The sequence below is a fragment of the Thermochaetoides thermophila genome (genome assembly GCF_000221225.1).
Source record: "Thermochaetoides thermophila DSM 1495 unplaced genomic scaffold scf7180000011818, whole genome shotgun sequence".
In the NCBI taxonomy this organism is placed as follows: domain Eukaryota; kingdom Fungi; phylum Ascomycota; class Sordariomycetes; order Sordariales; family Chaetomiaceae; genus Thermochaetoides; species Thermochaetoides thermophila.
Genome location: NW_006383034.1, coordinates 1,469,670 through 1,481,730, shown reverse-complemented (window position 1 = coordinate 1,481,730; position 12,061 = coordinate 1,469,670). Strand labels below are relative to the sequence as shown.

The 12,061-nt window shown below is 49.9% G+C and overlaps 2 protein-coding genes across 2 annotated transcripts; both read left to right on the top strand.

The window, feature by feature from the left end:
• Positions 1 to 1,052: 1,052 nt before the first annotated feature.
• CTHT_0044200 (uncharacterized protein) lies at positions 1,053 to 3,501 on the top strand (the record flags this gene model as incomplete). The annotated part of the gene is made up of 6 exons (XM_006694749.1): positions 1,053 to 1,187; positions 1,284 to 1,303; positions 1,471 to 1,523; positions 1,593 to 1,770; positions 1,830 to 3,298; positions 3,362 to 3,501. The coding sequence occupies 6 exons, from the start codon at positions 1,053 to 1,055 to the stop codon at positions 3,499 to 3,501; spliced, it is 1,995 nt and encodes a 664-aa protein (XP_006694812.1).
• A 3,734-nt stretch (positions 3,502 to 7,235) lies between these two features.
• On the top strand, positions 7,236 to 9,033 carry CTHT_0044190 (uncharacterized protein; the record flags this gene model as incomplete). Its single annotated transcript, XM_006694748.1, has 2 exons — positions 7,236 to 7,950; positions 8,201 to 9,033. The coding sequence occupies 2 exons, from the start codon at positions 7,236 to 7,238 to the stop codon at positions 9,031 to 9,033; spliced, it is 1,548 nt and encodes a 515-aa protein (XP_006694811.1).
• Positions 9,034 to 12,061: the final 3,028 nt, after the last annotated feature.

The window sequence follows — 12,061 nt, the reverse complement described above, 5'->3', positions numbered from 1 at the left end:
GCGGGAGGGGGCTTGGCGCTTGCCAAAGTGCTGCAGCGGCAAACCAGGGGCTTGTTTCCAAGGATCTCTCCTTCCTCTCTCTCCGGACTTGCGGCACCCCTTGAGAGAAGGCTAAAAATGGGACATGATCTGGGGCAGTCTTTGGAAACGGGTGGAAAAGCCGAAAGTCAGATCGGATCTAGAGTGAGTGGGCATGTTGCATTGCGAAGGCATCGGTCTGTTCTTAAGGGTTCTTGAGGGTCTTTTGAAGTTACTGCTTTGTGAACGGAAGACATGCATTATTGAGAAAAGATGAGATGGATTCTTAGATTGAGCAGAAACATGGCATGAACCCACAGTAGCATGAGCAATCCTCTTTGTGCGCTTCGACCAAGCTGAATGTGGACAGGTAGGGCGTTGAAGTTACCAACCAGAGAAACAAACAACTGGCCTCAAAAACAGCATGCAGGGGAAGTGGCAGGCTTTGGCGTAAGCATGGGTCAAGTGTGAGATCTGGCTTAGGTACTGGTACTCCCTATTGTGATATTTATCGGTAATAGATTGCAAGGCTGAAGGTACCCAGTACTACTTCTTCGTGGAGACTCTGGGATCGGATGGAGCTCCCGCCAGCCAGCAGCGGCAAAACCAATCCTGGGCAGCCCCAGGCCTTGGCCAATGCGGAGAGCCTTGAGTGGCCTCAAGCCAACATAAGGACAGATTTCCCATTCTCGGGGTCCCAAAAATTTAAAACTGACCGATTCAACAACGTCTCGGATTCTTCTTGCTTTTCCTTCCCCAATTCTCTTCTTGTCCTCACAACACTTGTCCCTCCAGAGTCCATTGACGTTCTGGAATCTCCCAGACCCGCCCTTCTTCTGCACCAAGTACCACCGTCGTAGGACTGGGGCTGAGGAACGTGGCCATCAAGGGGCGACAGCATCAACCAACCGCCACTCTCTAACCATCTAGATTTCTGCTCCCTTCTCTTTGTCTGCTAGTGACTTCTTCAACACCTGCAAGCAGAGTCACAAGAGCTCCTACTTCCCTACACATAGACAGAGACCGCCTCCATCATGGAGCGCAGATCACGGAGCTGGGCCCTTGGCCTCAGCTTCATTGGCTTCTTTGTGCTTCTATTCTCGTTGGGTTTCGTCCAGCAGGTGAAAGCTGCCGACGATGTAGCGGATTATGGCACTGTTATCGGTATTGTACGTGATCTTCCCCTACTTCCTGCGCTCTCGAGATCAGATTCCCAAAGCCCCGCTTCGCACATTATGACAGCAGAGCTAACACGAGATCTGTAGGATCTGGGTACTACCTACTCGTAAGTTTTCTTCCCGAGACTAAGATGCCTGCACCCGACCACGATGTCGAGATCTCTTTCCCATTCTGATACTGTTTGCCCCTGGGGTGCCGGTGCTGAGAGGACACCGTGGCAACTTTGGACTGGGTTGATCAAATCATGAGCGAGTGGAAACTAACGGTTGGCAGTTGCGTTGGTGTGATGCAGAAGGGCAAGGTTGAGATTCTGGTCAACGATCAGGGTATGTTTTGAAACTGCACGACCTTCTCTTTTTGCCTGCCCTGTGGACACCTGCTGACCCTACCCCCAGGCAACCGTATCACTCCGTCCTATGTCGCCTTCACCGATGAGGAGAGACTCGTTGGTGATGCCGCCAAGAATCAGGCGGCTGCGAACCCGCACAGAACTATTTTTGACATCAAGCGCCTGATTGGCCGGAGGTGGTCGGATAAGGACGTTCAGAATGATATCAAGCACTTCCCCTACAAGTATGTGTGGTTTTTCGATATTGTGCAGGGGGACATATTTGCTAACTTAGGGAATTTAGGGTCATCAACAAGGATGACAAGCCTGTTGTTTCCGTCAAGGTTAAGGGCGAGGAGAAGATCTTTACTCCTGAGGAGATCTCGGCCATGGTTCTCTCCAAGATGAAGGAGACCGCTGAGAGCTACCTGGGCAAGAAGGTTACCCATGCCGTCGTTACCGTTCCCGCCTACTTCAACGACGCCCAGCGTCAGGCTACAAAGGATGCCGGAACTATTGCTGGCCTCAACGTCCTCCGTATCGTCAACGAGCCCACCGCCGCCGCTATCGCCTATGGCCTTGACAAGACCCAGGGTGAGCGCCAGATCATCGTTTACGACCTTGGTGGTGGCACTTTCGATGTTTCCCTCCTTTCGATCGACCAGGGTGTCTTCGAGGTCCTGGCCACTGCCGGTGATACCCACCTTGGTGGTGAGGACTTTGACCAGCGTATCATCAACCACTTCGCCAAGCTCTTCAACAAGAAGCACGGTGTCGATGTCACCACCGACCCGAAAGCCATGGGCAAGCTCAAGCGTGAGGCGGAGAAGGCCAAACGTACCCTCTCGAGCCAGATGTCCACCCGGATTGAGATCGAGTCGTTCTTCCAGGGCATTGACTTCTCTGAGACCTTGACCCGCGCCAAGTTTGAGGAGCTGAACATGGATCTTTTCAAGAAGACTCTCAAGCCCGTTGAGCAGGTGCTCAAGGATGCTAAACTCAGTAAGAGCGACATCGATGACATCGTCCTCGTTGGCGGTTCCACTCGTATTCCCAAGGTCCAGGCCCTTATTGAGGAGTTCTTCGGTGGCAAGAAGGCTAGCAAGGGTATCAACCCTGATGAGGCTGTCGCCTTCGGTGCTGCCGTCCAAGCTGGTGTTCTGAGCGGTGAGGAGGGTACTGAGGAGATCGTCCTCATGGACGTCAACCCGCTCACCCTTGGTATTGAAACCACTGGCGGTGTCATGACCAAGCTCATTCCGCGCAACACCCCCATCCCGACCCGCAAGAGCCAGATCTTCTCGACCGCCGCCGACAACCAGCCTACGGTCTTGATCCAGGTGTACGAGGGCGAGCGTTCTCTGACCAAGGACAACAACCTGCTCGGCAAATTTGAGCTCACCGGTATTCCTCCGGCTCCTCGTGGTGTTCCTCAGATTGAGGTTACTTTCGAGCTCGATGCCAACGGTATCCTGAAGGTGTCGGCCGTCGACAAGGGCACCGGCAAGTCCGAGTCCATCACCATCACCAACGACAAGGGTCGTCTCACCCAGGAGGAGATTGACCGCATGATTGCCGAGGCCGAGAAGTACGCCGAAGAGGACAAGGCCACTCGTGAGCGTATTGAGGCCCGCAATGCACTGGAGAACTATGCCTTCAGCCTCAAGAACCAGGTCAACGATGAGGATGGTCTGGGCAAGAAGATTTCGGCTGAGGACAAGGAGACCATCCTTGACGCCGTCAAGGAGGCTCTGGATTGGCTGGATGAGAATGGTGAGTTCACCTGCACCTCCCTTTGGTTATCCTGTTCCGAACATGTTGCTAACAATAAAACAGCCGCCACTGCTACCACTGAGGACTTCGAGGAGCAGAAGGAGAAACTGTCGAATGTTGCCTATCCCATCACCAGCAAGCTGTACTCGGGCGGCTCCGCGGGTGGCGCGGATGATGAACCGGAGAGCCATGATGAACTTTAGAGGGAGATATTAGGATTGGGAAAAGGAAAAGAAAGAGTAATTAGTTCAGTGTCATTTTATAGATTCCCCCTATATCATTGTTTCTGAGTGTTCTGTTCCTTGTGTGCTCTGTGAAGTGATGATGACAGCAACAAGATATTTCTCTACACTTGCCAGCCCTGCCTGGTTTCCCCTAAGCGTTCTAGCAACAAACATATTTGGTCACTCTCTAAGCCCTTCAAGCTGCAATTTTGCACTTTGCCTTCTGCCGCGCACCTCCAAGCTTCTCGACATCCCTTCTGTGATCTGATGTGACCTTAGAACCAACAAGTGACATTGCGAACTTTCGGCTTCTTCCATCATGTTGCAGTTTTTCTCGTATTGCGAAATATTATCTAGTTTCACATGACAAAACTTTAGTTGTGCACCTTGCTGGCTAGTTCAGTATTTATTGGCCATCGCTGCATATTTCCCGCTACCAGTGCCCCAAAGACAGGTGTGAACTTTGTCCACTATCTCCTTTGTGATTGAAGTCTCTTAACCACGAAGGCTGGAATGAAGTCATCACATTTCACCTGCCTCAGGCATCATGAAAGCTACTGTGAAACATCATAAACAGCAAACCACCTTAACCGCAGCCGACCGTGACGCCACACCATTGTAATTGGCAGATCTTCCAACCTTCTTCGTTCTTGTGCAAGATCAAACGCCGTCTATGTTTCTTCAAGACACAAACCACGTGTCGTAGCACGTGGCGCTTGTTCGCTGATGCACAGGGTCATACTTTACTGGGCGTTTGGTCAGTCAAGGAAAGATAGTGGTTTTCTCCTTCTGTTCTTGCTCGATATCTGAACAGAAAATACATGAACTGATTATTGCATTATGGATTCAAATATCTTACTCGAATTCTGTGTTTCTGTTTTTATGTTAGCGATGTTTGACACCAGGAGATGAAAACAATGAACGTTATCTCGTTTCCGTGGTAACCGGGGGTGTTTCCCCCCCCTTTCCATTCTATACGTCTGAGCGTCTGCCCTAACCCTGAGAGCACAGCAGGAGACCTCGATGCTAATTACATTTCTTGTCATAGATGAAAAAAATTCACTTTCACTAAGCATTTCACGCGGCTCTGCTTGTCAAGAGCAAGTGCTTGGGTAGTCGTTTGACCGGATGCTGGGCAGTAAGGTAGGTAACCTTGGCCCATGTTGGAATCATGACCGGAAGTATTTTAAAAGCACAAGTGACACACTGCGAGCTTTCAGTTGAAGTTCTGAGGCTGAAGTCGCTAAGGATTGAATGAAGCTGAGACGACGACTCAATGGCATGGGCATCGAGATGTTACTGGCACCATGATGCAGAGCACGCTCCGGTATCGTCGCCGTCAGCACCACTCGCCCTGTCTTTTGCGGGTTGTAATTTGGAACAAGCATAAGGCGTCTTTGGTTGCCTTCTTACCCTATCTGTTGCCTTGTTCGTTAAGTCGCAGCTGACAAGATGGAGAGCCGCTATCACACCGACCGAATGTAATTGTTTTGAGGCCGAACAGTGCCGGTGAGTCGATGAATGCAGATTCGGGATTAAAGTAGCATTCCATGTAGTGATCGTTGGTTGCCTTGTAGTCGCCTTATCGTCACTGCGGGGATCAAGCTTACGAGGGTGTAGTCGTTGTGCGTAGCAATGGTCAGAAGCGATCATTGGGCTAGACCTTCAACTCCCGCGTCATTAACAGAACTACGTGCATCAGCATGTCGGTAGATTCTGTGAGGGTTAGGGAGTCGGAAGCAGACAAGGCTAATCACGCTTAGAGCCGGTTCAACCCTTAACCAGAGTCGAGACCAGCCGGGTCTCTTAAGAGCCTCAATTTTGTCCAACAGGCCGAACCCCTCTTCGGACTCTTTAACTAAAACTAGGCAGCTTTGCGAAACACAAATTAGCAATCTTGAAGGAGGCACATCATGAAGATTGTGATTGCTGTGACTGGTGGGTCAAGCAATTCTACTCACCCCCTTTACTACAACAGAGACACTGCTCACTGTTGCTGCAGCCTGCAGTAATATCTCCCCGCAGCTCGCTCCCCGGCTAGCACGACATATGGTGGTGCATGAATCACGATCCTCATGATGGAGGCTCAAGTTCTCTATGCACACTACACGATGCAGAGAGCAGGGTGGTTGGCCGTTAGAGGGTGGCATGTTGGCCGCCTACCATGCGACCTACAGGTTAGAGAAGCCCCCGTTAGAGCATCAAGTTCGGACTGCCACTGTGCACGCTTCAGGAGCTCCTCACTGTTCCCTTGTGGCTGAGAGCATAATTGGAACCTGGCGCCGTTTACGGAGGGTCCATCTCAGTGGACGGCGGCGCGCGGAGCCCAGCTTTGGACCAAGTAGCATGCCCGTCGGGTCAACTAAATGAAGTATCAATGTTCTGCAGCAACAATATTAATCGATTGTGATGAGGATCATGGTGAAAACATGCTTAAGATGTTTCCTGCAGGCTCCGTGATGTATGCAGCAGCCATTACCATTACGGGCATGAAGCACTCCTGGCAGCTGACATGTTCGCTATCTTGCAGAAACCCCTCATGATATATCATCATTGACGTAAATACTTGTATACTAAGCCAGATGAATTGAAACCGCTGGAAATATCCTGTGTAGCAGAGATATCAATGGACATGAGGCTCTGTGTTAATATCAAGGAGGTGCGTCTCGACGTTCGCGCGATTGAGACAGCGGAGCAAGCACGCACAAGGCTATCTATTTCCCCTCCCAAAGTCCTGGCGATGCAGTATTAGAACACTTGTCCATATGGTTCTGGTTGTAGGCCTCACTAGGTGCCGACCTCTCACCCTGCTATTCCAGTTGAAACACCGAGTTAAACACGGAGCTCGGTGTTTGCACACAGCGACGAGTTCGTTATAAGAAAAAAATATGTAACATTAAGAACATGTACCACTGGTGTTTGATGAAACGCGCGCCGAAGGCATCTGCTGTAGTGACGATAGTTTCCGCTCAGTGATACGAGTATATTCGCGATGAGGAGCATGATATTGCATGCAATGCCTTGGGATGGTGGCAAACATATGTGTGCTTTTCCACTACAAGTTACCTCATCGTGTGCCGGACTGCTCTCTCGTCACGGTCCGGCATCATTGTGTTCCGGAGTTCAGCAGAGGACCGAAACCATGAGCATGGTTCTTTGGAAGACCTGCTGCATCATCATGTTGACTCTGATTTGGAGTTTTATTCCATTTCGTCGTCCCATGTCCCATCTTCGTAATCCTCTCAAAAACGCCGAGAGTAGGCATTCACTACGCTGATGCGATCGATCCGGATAATGCAGAGCAAATATGACATCAGTGCAAATGATCCAACTGCAGTAGAGATGCGAGAACAACAGCAAAATCAGCTGCTCCTTCCGTCATCATCACATGGAACAGCCTGCCTGCTTATAAAACGATTAACCTTAGCAAAAAAAGAGCTACTAAGTTACGTCTGGGAATCTTTTTTTTCTTGTCCGCTTCGTATCCTGCGGCCAACCACTGGATCTCAGTCCCATCAGCCTAACAGCAAAGGCATCAGAAGTTAGCAACTCTATTATCATTCACCAGATCGACCCTAAAACAATACCGCTGATTCACTAAACGCCATCTCTATCAAGAAACAAACAATCGACCAAATCGACATCTTTGACCACCAGCACCTCTTGTGCTACTACTTCGCTACCTTCCCCGAAAACTTGACATACTGGGCAACATGGTGCCTAGAACGCAACAAAGAAAGCGCACTATGTCTGATGCTGTCTATTGTCAGCAGTCCTCACACCTGGAAGAGGGAGGGGTTAAGAAACCCGAAAGAAACACCACCAAAAGGGCGTCAAGACGGCGTAGCGAGCTCGAGGAGCGTATCCAGGCCTATTTAGACAAAGAACGCCAGGAAGAGATATGGCGAATGCAAGCAACCCTGCCGGATATCGTGACCCCTGATAACCAGTCGATTCTTAATGGGCTGCTGGACGTCATCCTGCCTGTCATGGTGTCGACCACCAAGGCCCCTGGAAAGAAACACCCTTTTCTCGGCCTCTTTACCCGGCGGATGAAACATACGCTCGTTTCGATGGATGTTGTCAGGTTCCTCAATATCGAGCCGACGGTACTGCCTAAGGATAGCCAGCCCGCCGATACACCGTGGGGTCTTGTCCTAGCTGAATACTTCGTGGAGTTAACTCTTGAGCAGGAACCACACGGCATTCCCAGGCAGTCTGTGCAGGCATGGGTCCTCCCCGACGAACAACGTGGACAAATCAACGTCGATCTTTTCATTGGTTCAGAGTTCCTGGAAGAGTCTACGGGGGGTATGCTTCCAGCGAGGACGATCGTGATGCCCACGAAGCTTCGGAGCTTGAGCGTGCTGAAGCCTGGAACTTCGCGATACGCCATCGAGCCATTTAGAAAATTGGCGAAACCATCAAGTGAGTAGTGCAATTCTAATCTTCTCCGTGATCGCTAGTTCGAAAGCCAGGAGCCCTGGGTACCGGTGTGCTTGAAAGTTCAAGCGACATGCCACAACACGACGGGATGTCGCAAATCGTGGAGAACGCACGGGTACCTGCTTGGGGACTCCACTCTTAGCCGCTCTGCAGCAGTGGATGTTGGGATAGAGCTGGGGTAAGGGTGTTTTCAACAACCTTTTCTGAGATCGCTGACATCCTGGGGAATCAGTAGCTGCGTCTGCTTCGAGGACTGCGGGCTTCGGCTGTCAGGTCCAATTACCAAGCGGCGTTGCTCAGCCCACAAGCCAGAGCAATGTGTCCTACCAGAACCTTCTTGTGTCGCTGTACCATCAGCAAGGGGAGAAGCGGCGGCGGCGGTCGCAGCAGTCTCCACAACAAGCGTCAGCCCTCCCTGGAGTCCAACTGACACCCCCCTCGACCCATCAAATGCCTACAGCACAACCACAACCACAACCAATCGCCCAGCCGGTTGTCCAATCAGCATTCAACCAGGCGGACCAGACGCTGCAAGACATCTTCGGGCCGGAGCTTGGTAACGTTCCTCAGGCACGAGACGATCACATTGCTACCATGTGCTTCCATCCCAGCTCCTCGGAACAGCAACAAAACCCACAGGCCCTGAGTGACGACTTTGCGACGCTTAGCCAAGCAACGGCTGCTGCTGATTTTGGTGCTAACTTGGGGTCGCAGTTGACTTCGCCGAATTTCTTCCCCCAACGGATTCAGTCCCAAGAGACTGCAGCAGACACGGAGAATAGGATATTGAGCGTGCAAATCCAGCAACGTGAAGAGAGGGATAGGTTCAAGCAGCAGGAACTGCACGGCCAGCTACGCATGCGGCAACAGACGCAAGCCCAATCTCAGAAGCCATGGTCGCAGTCTGAGGTAACTACCCAGGAACAATCCCAGACCTCACAGGATGCAAACTCGGTCCAACTCCCACAGATGCAGCCGGTTCCACAACAGCAGCTTCTGGACCAGCAGATGTTGGCCCCCTTGCAGATCGAGCTGCAACAGGACCATCAGGCCTTGATGCAATAGAGAGAGCACCTGCAAGCTCTAAGCCCTGTGCAGCGCCTAGTCTCTCGCTTCTCTGCCAAGGCAGGAGCCCAAGCAGCGCTTCCCCATGTTCGGGAGCAGCAACAACTTGCTGTTACTACTCCATGGGGTCCGAAGAAGACACTTGAGGACCTACTTTTGTCCGAGTTGATAGAGCGTGAACTCATGAGGCAACGGTTCAGTGTCTTGAAACCTCCGAAGCAAGGCCAAAAGAAGGAACTTGACAGCAGAATCAAGAAGAGCAGTCACAATGGCTTCAGGAGGGGATGGGAGATGTTTCGATGGGGATGATTGATTAGCTATGCTTAATTTGGCTGAAGTTGAGTGATACGTTAATTGTTAGCTGGTCATTGAATTTTTGTGGTAGGTTGGCTTAGAGAGGATTGGGTAGACGGGCAAAAACCGGATAATTGAGACATAATCTCAAGGCTAGTCGAGTTAGGAGAGGGAAGTACCCTACAGGATAGACAGCATATGATAGACAGTACGGGATAGGAAGACTAGGATGGACAACAAAAGGCATGCTGATCAAGTCAAGATAGGAAAACTCCTGGATAGAGCGAGTTGGACGGCCAGCGAGGAGCCTGAAGGGCCCTTGGAATAGGAAACAAGGCAACAAGGCAGTAGCGCAAATCAAACGTCATTTCTGATAGGCCAATTTGCTTACTAAAAAGATACTGTCAGACATCAATTCAGTGTTCCCTCAGCTGGGCTGAACAAGCGAACATGCATGACAGTCTAAGCACGCGACATCTCCAGCCATGAAGCGGGCCCAGTTGATGTTGTGGGGGCGTGTAGTATGCGAAAGGGATTCGACAATCATCAAGCAGAAGAACTTAGAGTGAACCTGCATACACTGGCTCGAAGGGCTGAGCAGTGACGAATATTAGAGGTATTGTGTTGCTCATTGGGGACGTAGATGAACGTACGTAAGGTCGGTTAGATATAGGTTGATTGTCCAGTGGCAGAGCCTCGTCCAAAGAGCCTCATCACAAAGCCGACAAATGTGTATTTGATAGCAAAAGACCAACAAGTAATATAACCCTCAATCCTCCACCTGGTCATTCTCCTCTACTAACCTCTTAACCTCAACATTCGTCCTACTAACGTCCCAGAAATATTTGGTACATCCAGTCTTCTGAGCAACACATTGGAAGGGAATTGAGGGCAAAATGAGTACAAAGATCTCGAAAAATACGGAATGAAAAATGGCCAGAAAAAGATAAAGCACTGTTTTTTTTCTCACCGTGACGTGAGAGTTTACAACAATGCGGACTAATCACTAATCGCATGTTCATTAGTCAAACGTAATTCCTGATGTGTATATGCTTTCCTCTCTAGAAATTAGGCAATCCTGAAGGGTGATGCCAAAGCTCTGCTGAGCCATTAGAGGCCTCAGAGAGCACTGCAAGAAGACCACTAGTGTCTTCGTTGCGGCAGAAAAGTTCGGAAGCTTCTACTCTTTGTCCGCGGATTGACTCAATCAAGCACTTAGAAGATTGAGAATCCCATGTGTGATCCAGTGAGCGACTGTCACAATATGCGTTAGTAGGATACCAGGCCAAAGTGTTCAAGCTATTTTCTTGGCCCATATTGCTGTGGCTTGTGGAATGAATCTTTTCCCAATAATCTCCAGCTTCTGAAGGGGGAGTGGAGTATGTTTCTTCATCCGAGGCAGAGGTTGATGAAGACATCAGCTGGGTGATTTCAGAAGCCATGCATGTATAACCGTGTGGTAGTTGTTGCACCGACCCAGCTTCAAGGGAACTCATGTTGGTCATGTCTGTTCGAACGACCACTGGTTGAATCTCACTAGATGCAGGCCCTAACCGCATGGTTGCCCTGGGCTTAGTCTGCATTAACAAAGTTGGTGATGTTGAGGTTGACATAGGTGATGGGATGCTCTCTTTAACCGCAAGCCCTAGAGTTGTTGAGGTCTGGAGAATATTTCTGGCCCAGGTGAGATCATTGTTGAAAGTTACACAAGGTTTGTCTCCTCTCACCAGCCGATGGCGAGTTGTAAATAGCGGGTAGCTATAGCGAGGAAAAGTCCAATCTAGCTTTATGTAGCAGTTCGGCGACTTGGCTTCAAGCTCAAGGATAGATTGATCGCACCCCGTGATCTGGTAAAGAAGTTGTGTTGTGATTGTGTTAACTTCTTGGCTCTTGTCAAAGGATACAGGCAATTCCCAGCTCCCGTTGCTGGCAAGAAATTCAGCCCGGCCGTATGTGGATGTTGCCTGGATCCGGATGAATTTCTGTAATGGTGATCAGTGACTAGAACTCCAAGGTTGGAATTAGGAGATAACTGACGGGCTGGGTTTCTCGATTGCTTTGCGATTTCTTCTGATGATTATGACGAGTGGCAGCAGAGTGAGTGGCGGCAATGGGACTGCAGTGACGTGGGTGTCGGCGATACATGATCGCTCTGCACCAACAGAAGTCGTTGACAATAGATGAACTGATCGAGATTGAACTTGTCTATATACTGTTAGACTCCAAGAAAGTCATGAAAAAGAACACAAAACAGGTAACATACGATACATACGCCAAGATATAAGTGCAAGTGATGCAAGGGAAGGCAACGGACTGAACAAAGACTGTTGTCAGCATACCTAATTCTCCCCTCACAATAAACCCTTTATATTTGCCTTCAGTATGCAATCAGGCTGGCATGTTACTATTTGGGCGAAGCAGAGCATCCCATGATGTCTGTGAGCATGTTTGGTCAGCTAAGATTGCTATCATTAATGATATCTTCACATTGAAATTCTGTTGACGAATCACAGAAAAGCCTGCAACCTGTTTCACAGAAAAGGAAATATGGCAAATAATTTCCCTGTTCTATAACGAAAATGCGAGAAACTAGCGCAGCGCGGGATGGCTGTCTGCAGCAGTAGGCGGCAAAATTCCAGTTCCCAACTTGAGCAGTCGCTCATCTTGATGTGGAAGCTGAAAGTCGAGGGCCTATGTTTGCTTACCCCATCCTGCACATAACACTTCCAGGTTG